This window comes from Cibotium barometz, chromosome 44 (genome assembly GCF_041138505.1).
Source record: "Cibotium barometz isolate CiBa-2024 chromosome 44, ASM4113850v1, whole genome shotgun sequence".
In the NCBI taxonomy this organism is placed as follows: Eukaryota; Viridiplantae; Streptophyta; class Polypodiopsida; order Cyatheales; family Cibotiaceae; genus Cibotium; species Cibotium barometz.
Genome location: NC_141089.1, coordinates 48,016,345 through 48,034,598, shown reverse-complemented (window position 1 = coordinate 48,034,598; position 18,254 = coordinate 48,016,345). Strand labels below are relative to the sequence as shown.

Sequence of the window (18,254 nt, the reverse complement as noted above, 5' to 3'; positions counted from 1 at the left end):
TAAGGGTTTGGTTGGTGCCCATGATCCTAGGCCAAACCATCTTGACTGAGTTGAGTATGAGATGTAGGGTCTAGGAGATAGTAGAGTAAGAGAAGCTTCGGAGAATTAGGTATGCACACATTGCATGGATGAAAGTGGGCAAGTTGCTCTCATGAAATTGTAGATGGAGGAAAGACACGCATTGTATGAATGAAAGTTGGTAGGTTGCTCTTTTGAAATTGTAGATGAAGGAAAGGCAAGGAGCCTCTCACAAGTATGTGCACTTTTTATGGTTGAGAAAACTAAGGTTGTTTACTCAAAGGTTGTTTGCTAGATTTGTGAATGTAAAAGGCAAGATACATTGTAGGTGATAGTAGGCACTACTTAGTCACATGAAAAAGCCTAGCCTCATTTATTGGGGCTTGAAAGTCTCAACCCAAGGTTATAAAAGCATGTACTTGCTGGCTCTTCATTCTAAGGGAGCATTTTGATTAATATATTGAGTTCATGGTTTGAGGTAGTTTTCTTATTATCTCCATTAGTATCATAATTATGTTTAATCATGTTATATATCCCAAGCTTTAATCATCATGATTTCTGACCCTACAAGGGGGGAGAGAGAGAGAGAGAGAGAGAGAGAGAGTACAACCACCTCAGTTCTTGAGTTGGCATATAGTTGATTACAATATGGACCTAAGCATGTGGATGGTATAATAGGGGCGTTGCATTTCCATGGGGTGCTGGAGTTTCCATAGCTTTTCACAATCATCCGTATCATCGAGCATATGGCTGCGTACATATTCAAGTTGAGCACGTGGAAGACGTAATTGAGGGAATGAAGATTCCACCCCTCTCCTTAGAACTATGGAGTCATTTTTCCACCCTATTTCCCATTGCAAGGTCCCATTCATACCTTGACAATGCGAGTTCATGATTGTGGTGTACCTCGATGGTTGTACCTTGGATTCTCAAGGAATGGACATAGAGTGGCATACAATATTGCGCGACAATGAATAAAGTGGTCGAGTCGATGGCTTAGTCATCCACCTAGGATCTTTGTTGCCGTGTGTAAAGGGGCAGAATGATGGGCACCAAGAGGACGCTTCCCTCGCAATATATTATATGCTTAAGCCTTAGGTTTTCACGTCTGATAATGTGGGAATACGGGGCCAGCAAAAAAGCCGGTGCGTGTAAGCAACCCCACTACCCTGGCACTGCCACGTCACGGGCCGGTTGGGTTAGGAAAAAAATTACTGTTTTTTCCTAATTGTTTTCTCGTTAGTCGTGAGAACTCGTATTTATTAAATAATTTTTTTGGGAAGATCATTTTTTACTAGTAAAAAAAATTATTAATTTTTTAATAAAAAAAACCAGCGAGTCGGCAGCCAGCAGCCTAGCTTTACAGATATTCGAATCAAATTATACATGAATATATAATATAGCGGAAGTTCAGAAAATAATTTCGCCGCCGCTTTAAACTTTTAAAAAAGTAGCTTGTGAGTATATAGAGAAAGGGGCCTCCTGCCTCCATGAGTGAGCTTTACCTTCAATCTTTAGACTGCTGCTGCTGCAGCAAAGGAGAAATGTGCCTTGCATGACACCTAACTCGTATACAGAGAGACAGCCATAGCTTCTGTTGCAATAAACTATCATCAGCAGCTCTGGCTTTGATTAGCAACATTGCTTTGGGCATTGCTCTTCTCAAATATTAGCCAAACACTTAACATCTTTTTGAGGAAACAGAGCCATGCCACCAAGAAGGGGATCAAACTGGAGTCTGCCATCGCAGCAGCAGCTGCGGTTCCGAGCTTCCAAATTCCGGCTTCCTGTCATCAGCTTGCTGCTGTTCTCTGTGGCCACCACTTTGCTTTTCTTCACGGGTCGGCTTGCACATTTCTCATCTTCATCCGGTAAAGTCATCTGTTGTGCTGCCTCTTAAACTTCCAGAGGAGAGAGAGAGAGAGAGAGAGAGAGAGAGAGAGAGAGAGAATTAATTCAAACTTCTTTAATTTCTCTCACTGGCCTTTATCTTTTTTCCTCCTCCTTCCTGGTCGTAAAGAGTTTTGGGACAGCTCTACCAACACTGTAAGTATTTTAAAGATCATGTTTAATATTTCAAATATCTCAGTTTCTCTATGCATGGCTTTTTCCTCAATCACAAACAAAATTTGTCTTTGAACCACAAAGACATAGAAAGGGATACTTCCTTTCTCTTTTTAATTTTTACAAAGTCTTTGATAAAAAGGTAACGAGCTCCTAACACATTTTGAGAGAGGCTTATTGACTTCTAATGGGCATGCAGAGGGAGGATTTTACTAAGCTCCATGCTTTACAAGAGGTGGAGAGCTTATTCCCCAAAGAGGTTAGTAGCTCTTTTTACAGACTCCACTTGTCTTACTTTTAAATAGGAAGTTCCAAGTATCAAACATTGCTAAGATGATTTGAAGAACTTTTGTATCGAGTTTGTCTCATGCACCTGGCTTCAATAGGGGCTTCAAGAGCAAGATGAATGTTGCTTGCATAAATGGCTTTTAGGTCACTTCAATGAAGTAACCCTGTGCATGCTACAGTATAACAGACGTTAATGGTGCACACAATTTGTCTTCTGGCTCTGTTTTTCTGATTCTGACATTGTTGGCTAGGTGGTTGAGCTAATCAAGACCAATACAGATGATTCAGGCCCTTTGAGCTTAAATATTAAAGGAAGAAAAGACCTATCATCATCATGGGTTATAGAGAAGCCAGTTGATGTGAGCTCAAAAAAAAGAGACACACTCCAGGTTGTAATGAACCCCAGTGTGGTTGTGTGATAAGACCGACTGTGCCGTATTGCAGTGCTTTATTTGTTTGTGGCCAAAAGTTTTGAAGCAATGTTAAGAATATGTATTGGCCATCTGTGACCGAAGCAGGCAGAGATTGATGACGATAGGAAACAGAGAATGCAAGCCTCTCAAGGCATTCTGATCCCACGAAGAGAAACACTGGATGTACATGAGGAGCAAGGAAGAACTCAGACAGAGGCTGTAAAGCCTGATACAGGAGGAGGAGCTTTCCACCTTCGGCAAAATACTAGTGGTGAGTTTCAGCTCTAGTCGCTCGGTCTGCACTGCTCCATCTAACTTTCCTACAATCTTGATCAACGTTTACATCTCCTTTTGCAGTTGGTGAAACTGATGGAGGCGCCTCAGGCAAAATTACAAGGCAAGTAAGTGCTTCTAGCTTTCAAACTGTTTGGTTTGTTCTTGTTTTCTGGATTTGTCAAGAGATACATGGTTGGACTTGCTTTTGATTTGAAAACATTGATTGGGCTTAGCATTGGTTGGCATGCAGACAATTCCATTGTACTCATGGTGTTTCCTTTCTGCTTCCCTCAATGACAGCAAATGAGGTTGGAGAGAAGGGAGAAGCGAGCTACAGAGCTTACACATCACAATTCAGAAGCAAACATAGAAAGTGTGGCTATTGACCGAAAGAAAGACATCGATGGCAGCCTTTTCAAGAAATATAGCATATGGAGGCGGGACAACGACGAATCAGATGCTCTGGTTAGGCTCATGAGAGATCAATTGATAATGGCCAGAGTATACACAAGCCTACCTAATTCTCAGGATGATGCTGACCTTCTGCGGGAGCTAAATGCACGCATCAAAGAAAGTCGCCGTGTCTTGGGGGAGGCAAATGTCGATTCTGATCTGCCCCGCAGGTGTGTCTTGGATTCCGTGCTTTCTTCCTCCTGCATGTGACAGATTTCAAGACGTCGTGAGCACACTCATTCCCACGGTCTGCAACTCTGCTTTGTCCCCTTGCCTTCTTGCCATGTCCCTGAACACTACAATGATCTCCTTCCCAAGGTTGATTAGGCACCTTCACTCCACCCCTTGGAACTGTTTTTCTGAGAGCCTTCCTTGGTCTCCAAATGGCTTCCGACCCCAGGGCTGCCATTCCCTTGGGTTTTGGTAATATCAACCAACCCCATGGGATTTCTACCTTGGCTGTGTTGCTCTCCTTGGACCTATACACCTTCTTGGGACACCCTCAACACTTAGCTTTGCTTAGCATGATGCTTTAATTCCAATGTCGTATGTGGAAGCTATGTACCTTCTTTCAGCCCTAAGTAAACTGAATAGGAATCTTGATACAAGACATCAACAAAGAGAGAGAGAGAGAGAGAGAGAGAGAGAGAGACAGAGAGAGAGCTGTATTTTCAGTATATTATATGGTACAAAAAAATGTCAATATGACTGTACAAATCTGTGGCCTTTGGCCTTCCAAAAGGGTAACATATGACCTTTAATGTGTGTGAAAACCAGCCCAAAAGGGCATTTTATTTGGCTTTTTTGTCTTGCCACTAAGTCTTAACTGGGGAAAATTTCCTATTTATCGACACCTTGACCATGTAGAGATTCAAGGATACGTCAGAAAAAGCACAACATATAATCAACCAATCGCTGGCATCTATACCCTCTGCACACAGCAGCAGCAGCTCGGCAAATCATCGCATCCAGCCCTTGCTATTCAGCAGTACTCAGCAGCAGCGTTTTCTACCTCTACTTCCTCACAGAGTGCCACCGTTGTCCTCGACGTGAGTCTTCGTCATCGACCGAGCCTCTTGCTTCGATTTTCTCTGTGCTTCCTCACCGGTCTACTACTGAGAGTCATCTCACATCAGAGGGCCTCTTGTATTGGATTACTTCACCATTATACATACACTCATTCATACATTTCATGTTGTGTTGATTTGCTATTCTCTCTCGCACATTTGGTCCTTTCGTCCTTTTGTCCTCACATGGTATCAAAGCTATCGTGAGCAAAGGGATTGAAGACCTTGAGAGCACGCAGCATGGATTGTCTACCTGTGATTTTGGAGGACCAGCCTTTCTCACTAGAAGTTGATTTTCCTTACTCAGATCTAGACCACACAAAGGATGGGACTTCTTACTCATTGGAGAGCTCCGTTCAAGGTCTTACATTGGGAGACGACCAGCTTGTCTACATCTACTCACCCTCTACACCTTTGGCATCACAACCCTCCTCTCCGAGCTTATCAGACTTCGCTTCCAAAGGGGGATACATGCCTATAGCCAGTGTGCCAGTAGTGGACCCTGATATCCAGCCTCATCTGGAGAGCCGTGCTGTGCAATCTAACTGACAGTCTGGACTTCGTTTTGGGAGACCCATTGAAACAAGTCTTTTTTTGTGAAAGCATTTCTGGACATAGAAACATGAAGGGAAGGAGGCGGTGGAGTCTAGGATGGCTGGTACCCGTATCCGGAGTGTAGAGGGCTAGGTGGAACTTCAGAATAACCACTAATACTTGGTACAAGTGTAGGACTTGGCGAGGGTACTCCATAAGATGGGATATAAGGCTGGGCACTCGGCACAAGTGGAATACCTGGCTCAGGCACAAATTCTTGAGTAGGCACATAAGCTTGAACTGGTGTAGTGCCTGTGATGGGTTGGTAAACTACCTGTTACCCCGGAATGTTGGGTGGCGACACAATGCCAGTGGGCATAGTGCCGAGAGATCCCTATGTTGGGTAAAACCCATACGTAGGTCCCTATGGTGTTGTGGTTGGTAATTATTGCATGCCAACACCAACAAGAAGAAACATGGGTTGGGTGGGAGGGTTTTGTGCTTGTGGTTATGCAGTATTCCAAAACACATTAGGAGCAAGAAATGAAGGTAAACCAAAAGAGAAAAAAGTGTTACCTTCTTGTACACAAGTAGTCTGAGAGCGTATGTTGCTCCTAGATCCTCCTCTATTTGGGTTCACATAAATCCAAGGATCGAGGATAGTTGTTGGTACCATATGCTGAACCTGTGTTGTAGAAGAAGACACTCAGGTAGTCTCAGGCACATAAGCACTCAAAGTTACATACGAACCTGATACGGTCTTCGATTGAGTTGATGACGATGGATCTCCGAACGACCATGGTGGTACCTATCCTCCTTGAGAGAAAGTAATTACACCACCTATGGCTAACCTTGTGGAACAAGTTTTCACTTTCCAAGGTTCTTGGAACCTGGTGAAGGGACTTGAACCGAGATGCCACCTCTCACTAGCACCTCCTGAAGTCATCCACTATTGGGAATGCCACTACCATAGTGGAGCTCATGCAAGGCCTTTTTTCCAAGTTTCATTCACAACTCGAGCAGTTCTCCTATGTCTCTGACAGATGGGCACACCTTGCAGAGAGATATGCAGCACGTGATCGCACGCGTTGCATTGATCTCAAGCATCAAATCCAAAAATTCTCTATTAAACAGGGGGATGACTTGAAAGTCAAGGTTGCTGAATATTGGCACCTTAATGCGGAGCACGCCACCATTGATGCCCATCAAATCTATTGGCACCGTCTTATTCGACACAAACACAGGTCCCAACCAGGCAACCTTGGACAATGTATATCTTGTTCCTAACTTGGGCCTCAACTTACTTTCCATATCCTAGCTAATCCAACTCAATCGTGGAGTTTACTTCGACAAGCGAGTTGTCGAGGTGATTGATGAGACAACCGGTCTCGTTGTTGCCCAAGGTCAAGCACAAAAGGATGGCTTATACCGGATGTCTACTTTTCTATCTGAGCCATCTTTCGAGGGTTCCGAGTTTCATCGGGTTCATGCTTATTTGACCAGAGTTGCTTCAGACATTGAACGACTATGGCACTATTGCTATGGTCACCTGTCCTATGACATACTCTATGAGTTGTCTAGGGACCACTTGGTTGAAGGCATACCCCGCCAGGGATGTCTACCAGTCATGTCAAATGGGTAAGCAACATCGTACACCATTCCCACATCATGCTACTCATCATGCTCAAGGTATCCTCAAGTTGATTCACTTCGACTTGAGAAAGCAATCTCCAACCCCCTCCTTGAATGGGTCTCTCTACTACATGCTGATTGTAGATGACTATTTGAGGTACATGTGGGTGTATTTCTTGAAGCATCAATCAGATGCCTTCCAATACTTTACCTCGTGGATTCGGTCAGTCACTAATCAAATGGGCGCCTCGATTGGGATTGCTCGTAGTGATAATGGTGTTGAGTTTATCTCCCATCAATTTGCCGAGTTCTTGCAATAGCAAGACATTCAATGCCAGCTCACCTCCACTAATTCCCCCTCACAAAATGGAGTGGTCAAGCGCAAGAACCGAACCGTTATGGATATGGCATACTCCATGCTCTTTGCAGCAGAGGTGCTTGAACGCCTTTGGGCAAAATCGATAAACATTGTGGTGTACCTTCTGAACCGTTGCCCCACGGTCGTTCTCTCTCACAGGACTCCGTTTGAGCAATTTTATGGTGAAAAAGGGACTGTTTCTCATCTCCGTGTCTTTGGGTGTTGTGCTTACACACACACTCCGAATGACATGAGGAGCAAGCTTGAGCCAAGGAGTGAGTTGCTCATTTTTGTGGGCTACTCTTACGAATCAAAGGCCTACAAAGTCTTTGATCCAAGATCGAACAAAGTCTTTGTTTTTCGAGGCATTTTCTTTGATGAGTGGGACTTTCTTCGCCTTCCGCTGCCCATACCAGTTGATCAAGAATCTCCGACTGTGCCACATGAACCCAATCAGTCGACTATTACTCCGCCACTTGAGGAGCCTTCATCCTCCTGATAGCCACCTAGGGACCCTTTACCTCGCTGGTACCAACAGACCATGCGGGATTCAGACATGCTTCCCAGCGATACCCCCTTGGATGGTCCTCGTCGACCAGGCTTAATCCTTGTGTCTCATTTGCCTTTGTTTTTCCAGCAAACTATGTGGCGCATGATGAGCCAACATTGTGGAAAGAGGCAATCAAACAGCCAGCCTGGAAACAGGCTATGGAGCATAGTCACAGGGGATGGAAGGGACGTCTGCTTGGAACGCGGGGACGCCGAATCGGGACGGAATAGCGACAGGGACGGACGGATGTCCCCCACGACGCGTCACTCACAGGGGACGGGGACAGGGACGCCGCAGGAACGGGGACGGCAGAGAGCCGTTGCGTTTTTTTCTGGTTGTTTTTTTGCCGTTGCGCTCGCCATTTTTGGCCGTTGCGCTTGCCGTTTCTAGCCGTTTATGGCTGTTGGCTTGGCCTTGGGCCTTGGCCCTTGAGCCTTGAGCCTTTGAGGCTTGGCTCTCTCTCTCTCTTGCCCTTGAGGCTTTCCTCTCTCTCTCTTGCCTATCTATATAATAAGAACAAGCCTTTACAAGGCTACAAGCACACACAACTCTCAAGGCTCAAGCTTTCAAGCTTCTTCTAGCTTCCAACTTTCAAGTTCCAAGCCTCTAGGCTCTCACACAAGGCCCGCGGGCCACCGCCCTACTATCTAGATTCTAGACTCTCTCTCTCTCTCTCTCTCTCTCTCTCTCACCTCTCCCTCAAGCCTCTTGAGTCTTCCAACTTCCAAGCCCCTAGGCTCTAGGCGTCTCTCTCTCTCTCTCACCTCTCCCTCAACTTTCAAGCCTCTTGAGTCTTCCAACTTCCAAGCCTCTAGGCTCTAGGCATCTCTCTCTCTCTCTCTCACCTCTCCCTCAACTTTCAAGCCTCTTGAGTCTTCCAACTTCCAAGCCTCTAGGCCTCTCTCTCTCTCTCTCTCTCTCTCTCTCTCTCTCTCAAACAAAAGCAAGATGCTATCTTCAGGATGGATGCATGACATCAACGGCTGGTTTCAAAGATGGGAGGTAGACTCCTATCTAAATGCAGCATCAGATGAAGTAGATGAGAAGGCATTTCATCAAGCACTATTGGAAGCACTCCACTGTAAATGGCAATCATCAGAAAAAAGAGCTAAATTTGAATATTATGGCTCACACATCAACCCAAACTATTGGGTCACATACTCAAGTGAAGAAGACAATGCTCAGAAATACATAAGCATGCCTATTCCCGCCAATGCAAGGAGAGGTCTTAAACTTATCCGGACCAGGTCACACACACTCGAGATTGAAAAAGGAGCATGGAGCAATATCCCAAAAGAGAAAAGACTATGCAAAGTATGCACTTTGGGAGCAGTGGAGACGGAGGAACATGTCCTTTTAACATGCCCACAATATGACCACATAAGAAAGGACTTTAGTACCATTCTAGAAGGATATCATGACTTGGTGGATCTACTCACACATGCCAAGCTTGTTGCTGTAGGCATTTATATCACCAAGATTCTTAAACATCATGGCTACCTTACAGCACAATGCGACCATACGACAAGCTCCATATCACTCTTATGAAGGGAGAAGGCTTTGTATTTTCCTCCAATGAAGGGAGGAGGCTTTGTTTTTTGTTTCTTACAGCTTTGTAATAATTTCGTGGAGGTCCCATGGGCCGTTTATCGGCTCCCAGAGGACGATAATACATTCTTCTTCTTCTCATTCCTCAAGGCTCAAGAGTCAAGCCATCTTCAACCATGGCATCCTCCTCACGTGCCGGGGCTTCTCGTAGAAGGACAACGGGATGGACATGGTGGGAGGAGGTTAACTACACCCCATCCGCTCATGGAGGCGGTTCTCGGCCATGGGTATGCAAGCTTTGCTCGTACCGGCGAACGGGTGGCGCCGCCGACAAAGTGTGAGTCCAGTGGGCATGAGGTGAGGTTTTGCACGAATGTCACGCCAGAGAAGAGACGGGAACTTCTTGACAAGCTTAGCGTCTACGAAGCAGTCGAAGCGACAAGAAGGACACCACGAGTGGCCGTGGATCCCGCGACGATGGCGAGAGGAACTCAAGCCTCTACAATGGAGTCATGTGGTGGATCGGGATCATGCACACCATCACCTTCACCATCAAGTCGGAATGTTACTCCATCTACGACGCCGGCACCCTCCATCTCCACAGCCTCTCAACCATTACGTGGCCCACGGCGACAATCTACACTTGGGGAGAATTGGAACCCCAAGTTGAAGGAGGAGGTGGATATGGCGGTGGCCTGCTTCTTCTTCCACGACCACATTGCCTTTCAAGCGGCTAGGTAAGTGCAATCGATCATTGCCAATTCATCATTCATGTTTTCATCATCCTAGTCCCCTTCTCATTAGTAAATTACTTTCTCGAATAGGTCGGAATACTTCAAGGTCATGGTTAAGAAGATTGGGGAGTATGGCTGTTGCTATACGTCCCCCTCATCCGAGAGCTTGCGCACTACATTGCTCGAGAAGGAGAAGCGCATTGTAGAGCAAGCGGCCGACAACACAAAGCGGCAATGGGAGAGGAACGGTGTCTCCCTCATTGTGGATGGATGGAGTGACACCCGCAAGAGGAGTATTCACGGCATGGTTGCATATTCCCGCGGAGAGATGTACTTCATCTCATCTCATGATGCATCCGGCACTGGGAAGAGCGCGGATGTGCTTGCGGCGGAGTGGGCTACCACCATGGAGATCGTTGGCCCCGAGCATGTAGTGGGCTTTGTTGCGGATGGGGAGCCTTCCAATAGCGCGGCGGGAGCTATTCTCCAAGGTATGTATGGACATGTCACGGTGTCCTTTTGTATGGCTCATTGCCTAAACAACCTCCTCAAGGACATCAGGGCATTACCATGGATCAGCCCGCTCATTGAGGAGGCCAACACCATGGTCTCCTTTGTCCTCAACCACCAAAGACTTCGGCATGAGTTCAACAAGAGGTCTTGTCTCTCTCTCCTCAAATATTCCGACACCCGGTTTGCCTACAACTTTCTCATGTTGGGCCGGTTGAAGGATTGTAGTGGTGCTTTGAGGGGGCTTTTCCTTAGCGACGAGTTTGTCGCCATGCAAGAGTCCCATACAAACACTGGCCAAGAGTGTAGGCTACGGACGGATGACGCCTCTTGGTGGGAGCGTGTGAAGACCACAGATGCTATGGTGAGGCCCATAGTCCACCTATTGAGGATTATAGATGCTATGCAACCATGCATAGACAAGGTCTACAAGGCCATGGATCGCATGATAGAGAAGTTGAAAGACTTCGTGCCTGACAAAGACAGATACGAGGAGATCCATGCCTTGTGTCTAGGAAGGTGGAATTCCTACTACTCTCCATTGCATGCAGCAGCTTATGTGGTGGACCCAGAATTCCAAGGCAACAAGCAGGAGAGCGATCGGGAGGTGAGCGCTGGATGGAGTCTTGGATCGTCTTGTGCCTGATGCATCGGTTAGGCGCAAGATCAGGGATCAGCTTTCGATGTACAGGTCATTTCATGGCTCCTATGGCTGTCATGATGGACAGGTTGACCGCTCCAAAGTTGGTGCTGCCCTATGGTGGGAGGACTTTGGTTCAGATGGACCGGAGTTGCAGCAGCTTGCCATCTGCATACTTAGCTACGCCTTCAACTCCTCTTGCTTGGAGCAACTTTGGAGTACCTACAGCCACATTGCCTCTAGGAAGAGGAACCGACTCAGGGTAGAGCGTGCCAATGACCTTGTCTTCGTCAGCGCGAACTTGCGACGAATGCTTTGCAAGAGCATGACCAAGAAGGCAGATTCCTTCACTGAGTGGGAGATGAATCAACAAGAAGAGCAACAAGAGGATGAGGTGCAGGAGCAGCATGCCAGTGAGGATGAGACTGAGGATGAGCTTGATGCTTCTTTGGCACAAGCTACCCATGACCATGAGGCGAGCACTTCACGTGGATGATCATTCATGGATCATGATTCATGGGCCTTACTACTTAGCTCTAGCCTCTAGCCTCTAGTCTTCAGCACTTTTTTGTCATTGACTCATTTGAGTCCGTCCACGTATTCTGCCTCCTTAAGGCTTAGTCCTGACTCCTGACTCTTGAGTCACGACTCATTTTGTATCTACTTAATTATTAATATGACTCAAAAGCTTACCATTTTAGTGTAAATTTGTGCTCATTTTGATGTACTTCTAAAGTAGAATAAGTGTAGAGTAGAAAATTTTTTAAAAAAAAGTATTTTTTGAGTGCCGTTCCCTCCCCCGTCCCCGTTCCCTACTTATGGCCATCCCTCGTCCCGTCCCCGTTCTCGTCCCCCGTCACCGTCCCCCGTCCCTTGTGACTATGCTATGGAGTAAGAACTTGAAAGCATTGACTGTAATGGCATGTAGTCCCTTGTGGATCGCCCTCATCATAAGGTCGTCATTAGAACCAAATGGATTTTTCGCACCAAATTTAAAGTCGATGGTACCTTGGACAAGTACAAAGCCCGACTTGTCGTGCAAGGCTTTTGCCAAAAAGAAGGCATTGACTTCGACGAGACCTTCGCACCTACAGCTCGAATGATGACCATCCGTCTCTTACTCAATTTGTACACAAGGATTAGCCTTGAGATTTTTTTTTTTCTTTTCAAAAAGAGACTTCTATTAAGTATTAAAAAGACATACAACAATCACAACTATAAGTCGGAAAAGAATAGAATCACCCCAATATGTAAGGTGATTTTAACCACTGAGGAGCATCATGATGCCATGAAAGACCTGTGGTACTAGAGGAAAAGAAGATGCCATGGTCCCACCCCCGCATAAATATCATGCGCTTTGCTTGCGGAGAACGAGAGGGCCTCTGAATATGAGCCCAAGTAGCCATAAGAGTATGGATGATATCACCCCATATAGTACTAATGCACTAAGACCCAAAAATATGGACACCCTCAATAGTCTTCGTGTATCTAGCTCTCCAGATCTGCCATGTCGTAATACTAGCAACAATCTCCCAACTGGTGTCAATCCTTCGTCTAGGGGGTGTATAATCAGAGTGAGGGATATCCTGCAATAAACTATGCTGGGCAATACCTCTACGAATGAAAATAGTAGAATCTGTACCACGCCACTCAATTTGTCCATAAGTTGGGCTACAGAACCCCAAATCTGCTGTGCAGTGCTGCATCTCCATAAACAATGTTGTATAGTCTTAGAATCTACCACACACCTAGGACAAGAAGGTGCTACACTGAAAACCGATCTCCACTGATTGGTGGGGAGACCACCATGTAAGAATAACCAAAAGAAATGAGAGATCTGGCTTCTTCTGTATGAGTGCCAAAGTCTATGCCAATATCTGCATTGTATCACTGGAGAAATATCATAGCTCTCCCAATGAGGCCTAAGAGTAGGGATCCTATGTATTTGTCGAGTGAGGAGAAGCCTAGCATTCCGGACGGTGAAACTGAAAAAAGGAAGGCTTTTTAAAGGATCAAAGGCATCAATCCACTCCCACTCTCCTAGATCCCACTGAAGATATCTGATAGGACTGCCACCATATAACCACAACCACCAAGAGCCATGAGTCACTATCTGAGGAGAAGGGTCAATGAACCAATGCTTCCCCGAACGACCAACAATCAGCACTGGACTAAGCCTAGTATCTGGGATGATCTCCTCCATACTACATCTCCTTAATCTCTCTCCAAGCATGATGGAGTAAATGATGCAATCTGTAGCCTCCTGACACAATACATGTCCATATGTGCACATGACATGAATCACATGAACAAAGGAGATCACTCAATCCCAGAGGTAGAGACCTTCTAAGCACAATACCGAGCAAGCTAATTGCACTCTAATCACTTCCCCTTAATGCTTAGTCACTTCCCTATTACAATGGGTTTATATAATGAAGTCCCATACATACATACTATGCATAATTGAGTTCTACACCCACTATTGGGCACTAATGACGTTAGTGGGGATGTCATAGTATCTAGTTCATACTATGCATAATGGAGTTGATAGTTATATAGTCTTGTGGGGACTGCCATGAGTATATAACATGCATAGAAAGATGCATAAAGAAATCTATTTTTAGTACAAAAGAGTTATTTTCATCAATTTTGATTTTATGCATGAGAGGATGCAAAAAAAGATTGAATTTTAATTCAAAAGTGTCATTTTCAATTAAAATGAATTTATGCATAGGAAGATACATAAAAGATTGATTTTTATTTCGAAAGTGTTATTCTCCTTAAAATAGAATTTATGCATAAATAGATACGTAAAGAAATAAAAAATAAGAATTCTCTTGTATTCTATAAATAGATATGAGGATGTGAAATGAATCAGATAGATGAAAATGAACGAAGAAGGGATGGAGATGTATGTATGTGAAAGAATGGATGTAGATATATGTATGTGAAAGAATTGATGTAGATATATGTATGTGAAAGTAGGTGAATTTGGGCATGTTCCTGGATTCATCTAGGTATATAATTTAGCCGTATTAGCGGACATGCAGATTTCACATTGTGAAGTTTTCATCCGAGTTGCGGCCAGTTGATATTGTGCTAATTCTTTCTATCTTTAGCGGTGCATTGGCCCTATCAACTACTTATGTGTTGTACTAATTCTTTCTATTTGCTACTTTCCTTAGTGCGAGGCTTCATTATGGCTGAGTTTGCTCTGCATCTCCGGAGGTTTGATAGAAACTCAGTACGAAGGCCTTTGTGTGAATATATGCTCTTATGTGTGTGTGTGTGTGTGTGGATGTGGAGTGCGTGTGTGAGCATATCTTGATACAGAGTTCCTACACCCACTATTGGGCACTGATGACGTTAGTGGGGATGTCGTAGTATCTAGTCCATACTATGCATAATGGAGTCGATAGTTATATAGTCTTGTGGGTTGACTACCATGAGTATATAACATGCACGTTCCTAAAAGGTGAATTTGGGCATGTTCTTGGATTCATCTAGGTATATATATATATATATATATATATATATATATATTTGGAGAAAGCTTTAAGATATATTAATAAACCATCTGATTTTACAGTCCTAGCAGACTTATTACAGAAAAGCTTTTTAGTAGAGAAGCTTAACTCGACATCCTTTCTGACTTTTCAAAAGCGAAGCTTGGACCTCCATGATGTCCATGATAAAGTGCATCAGTTCTTCATCTCTCGCTTCCATTAATTCCCTCTTTTTGAAAACTAACTGGGCCTCGGTGTCCCTTGTAACATCCATCGTATCCTCATCCACATCATCCATTTTATCTACCAGAGTTTCATTCAACTCTTCGGGAGCAGTTCTGTGGTGTCCTTTAAAGCACTGTGCATCTGCATCAGCAAGTAGTTTTTCAGTCCTTGAACTGCATCAATCTGTTTTTTTTTTAAAAGCAAGAAATTTCTATTGGTCCGTGCAATCCAAAGAAAGGCTGATCTGATTAAATTCCACATTTTAGTTGAACGACCATTTGATTCTCCCAACAACACCTCCTTCCAATTAAGCTCATGTTGGTGGTTGGGATAAATGCATTGCTGCAGAAACAAGAGCGCCGGTTTGATTTTTTTGACAGTGCATAAAAAGATGGGGAATGGTTTCCCTTTCTTGTCTGCAGCTCTGACATAGCCCATTACCTAACCCTATATATCTTTTTATTCCCTTACACGTTCTACTAGATCTATGGAGTAGCAGCCGCCTTAGCCGAGAATTTGTAGGAGCATCCTTCCTCTTGGTTGCCCTTTCATCAGAGACCCTTCTCAACAGGATGTGGACATGGACTCTTTAGCGATCATATTCAAGAGCATTCGTGGAAGAATGAAGAGCAAGCAGGAAATGAGCAAGATATGCTTTCCGAGCACCTTTCGTGATTTGGTGGGTCATTCCAGACAGCATGAGCGGCGACGCCCCTGCTCTTACAAGTGCTGCACCTGGGATGCTCATTCCTTATGCCATGAAAAGCATTGGCGGCCTTTCCCCTCTCGGGATTGATCGTCCTCCGCCAGCAGCTACACAAGGTCTTCTGCCTTCGATTCCCACTCCTGTTGCAGCTCCACCTTTCGACACTGTCAAAACAGGAGCAGACCGAGATGTTGAAAGCGCTCAAGTTTAACAGGAGATGGATGGTGAAACAGTCACCAATTGGGCTCGGGAAATGCCAGCCAGGCCATGTATTGAAGCTGCTTTCCTTACAACTGTCAATCAATCAGGCTTTTATTACAGTAATTAAGTCTTCCTGCTGATGCTAAAGAGTAGTTTTGCAACAACCAAGTCTTTTTGCTCCTAGCAGAGCTACTAAAACCACCCCCTTTTTGTGATGCAGCGCTTCAGAGAAGGTAAAGGCTATGGGGCAGGTGCTCTCAAAAGCAAGGGGACACCTTTATGACTGCAAGTCAATCACCAAGAAATTAAGGGCCATGTTGCAGGGCTCCGAGGATCAGACTCGGGTCCTTAATAAGCAAAGTGCAGTTCTAAGGCAACTTGTAGCAAAAACTATACCTAAAGGCCTTCATTGTTTGTCCATGCTGTTGACCTCTGATTACAAGTCTCTTCCAAAAGATAAAAGGGATTTCTCGGGTCAGGAAAAGCTGGAGGATCCCAGATTCTTCCATTATGCTTTGTTTTCGGACAACGTCATTGCAGCTGCTGTGGTTGTAAATTCTACAGTTTTTAATGCAAAGGTATTGCAAATTTAGGTGGTTTCTGCTTTTTCTCAACACATCAATATTATGTGGTTTCTCTAGCATGTAGTGATTCAACTGCATGTGTTCATTGAGGATGTCACGTGCTCTTGGTGTGTGCAGGATCCAGAAAAACATGTGTTTCATTTGGTCACTGACAAATTAAACTATGCAGCCATGAGAATGTTGTTCCTGGCTAACCCACCGGGCAATGCCACCATTGATGTGCAGAATATCGACGATTTCAAATGGTTGAACTCTTCCTACTGCCCTGTTTTGCGCCAGCTTCAGACTGCAGCCATGAAGGAATACTACTTCAAAGCTGATCACCCAGCAACTTTAGCTGATGCCTCCACAAATTTGAAGTACCGGAACCCCAAGTATTTGTCCATGCTGAATCATCTGCGTTTCTATCTACCCGAGGTTTATCCGAAGCTGGACAAAATCCTCTTCCTAGATGATGACATTGTGGTGCAGCAAGACCTGACTCCCCTATGGTCCATAGACTTGAATGGGAATGTCAATGGAGCCGTGGAGACGTGTGGCGAGAGTTTCCATCGGTTTGATAAGTACTTGAATTTTTCAAACCCATTGATCTCGGAGAGCTTCGATTCAAATGCATGTGGATGGGCTTATGGAATGAATGTTTTCGATTTGCAACAGTGGAAGATGCGTGATATGACTGGTGTCTATCACAAATGGCAAGCTCTGGTATGTGTGGCTCTTTCTTATTTAAAAAGATCAACAAAATGACTTCAATTTCTATTTGGTAATGACAATTTTCCTTGGTGCTCCTCATCAGAATGAGCAGAGGGAGTTGTGGAAGTTGGGGACATTGCCGCCTGGCTTGATCACGTTTTATAATCTGACCTATTCTTTGGACAAAAGGTGGCATGTGCTGGGTCTAGGGTATGATCCAAACGTTGATGTTGAGGATATAGAGAAGGCTGCTGTTGTGCATTACAATGGCAACATGAAGCCATGGCTAGAGCTATCCATGGCCAAATACAAGCCATATTGGACAAAATACTTGGATCATAATAACCATTTCTTGCAACAATGCAACGTACACATGTAGAAGTGGTCTAAAATCCCATGCCGCTTGGTGGCATTGATCTGTTAGACTCTTCTGGAGGTGCAAAATCAAGTCATCAGATCCACCGTACACATGCAAATGAGCTCTCAGAGTGCCAGATTTACCACAAGCATGCAAGAAAAGCTGTCAAAATGTCAGATTCGAAGTGCGAGATGAGCTCTCCATGTTACTTATATCCAGGTTTACCACAAACATGCAAGATGTGCTCTCAAAATGTCAGTGAAAGAATACTGCCAGAGCTCTGATTAATTGGTGAACCATTTCAAAAAGCCTACAGTTGGGGTCTTTGACCCTTGCTGCCACGAAGGAGCTTACAGGCACAGCCATTTGTCTTAATACTCAAGTAAAATCCAATTTTGGTGTACTTAGTGGAACGTGAGGAAACAATATATATATTATTGATCTATGCTGTTACAATGATTACCTACATACCATTTGTGATTGCTGTTTATTATTACTTTCTCTCTGGAATCAGGGCTAAGCACCCTACTTGAACTCAGAGCTCTGTAATAGAGCTCAGAGCACAATGCCACTATTGGATCCATGTCCTCTAGCAACATTCATGATAAGGATGGATAGTGGGCTCTTATGGCGTTCAGAAGGCTAGTGTGGGTGGCATTGCAGCCTTCAATGAGGGGGGCATATGCCACCCACAAAGTATATCTTATCCTCAAGCTACCATCCTTGATTTTTTCAACTTAACAAGAATGGGAAACGCCTTGTGAAGGTTCTGTACGTCTATACACCATCACTACTAAAGTTGGAGCTAGGAAAAAAGCTTGGAAGGAGGAGCAAACTATAACAAATCAGACTTTGGCTAGTTTCTTGATGGTGTTTTTACTATACTGCATAATCTT

At 44.6% G+C, this 18,254-nt stretch overlaps 1 protein-coding gene across 2 annotated transcripts; it reads left to right on the top strand.

Moving 5' to 3' along the window:
- The first annotated feature begins 1,507 nt into the window (after nt 1-1,507).
- On the top strand, nt 1,508-17,824 carry LOC147613383 (polygalacturonate 4-alpha-galacturonosyltransferase-like). Of its 2 annotated transcripts, none has more exons than XM_086782724.1 (10): nt 1,508-1,889; nt 2,039-2,064; nt 2,282-2,341; nt 2,622-2,759; nt 2,889-3,054; nt 3,141-3,184; nt 3,360-3,682; nt 15,944-16,301; nt 16,533-17,012; nt 17,104-17,824. In XM_086782724.1, exons 1-10 carry the CDS (start codon nt 1,727-1,729, stop codon nt 17,377-17,379), a joined length of 2,034 nt encoding a protein of 677 aa, XP_086638850.1. In that variant the 5' UTR covers nt 1,508-1,726; the 3' UTR covers nt 17,380-17,824. The 2 variants fall into 2 exon arrangements, with proteins under 2 accessions (XP_086638850.1, XP_086638849.1); XM_086782723.1 differs by having other exon boundaries at nt 16,425-17,012.
- The last annotated feature ends 430 nt before the right edge of the window (nt 17,825-18,254 follow it).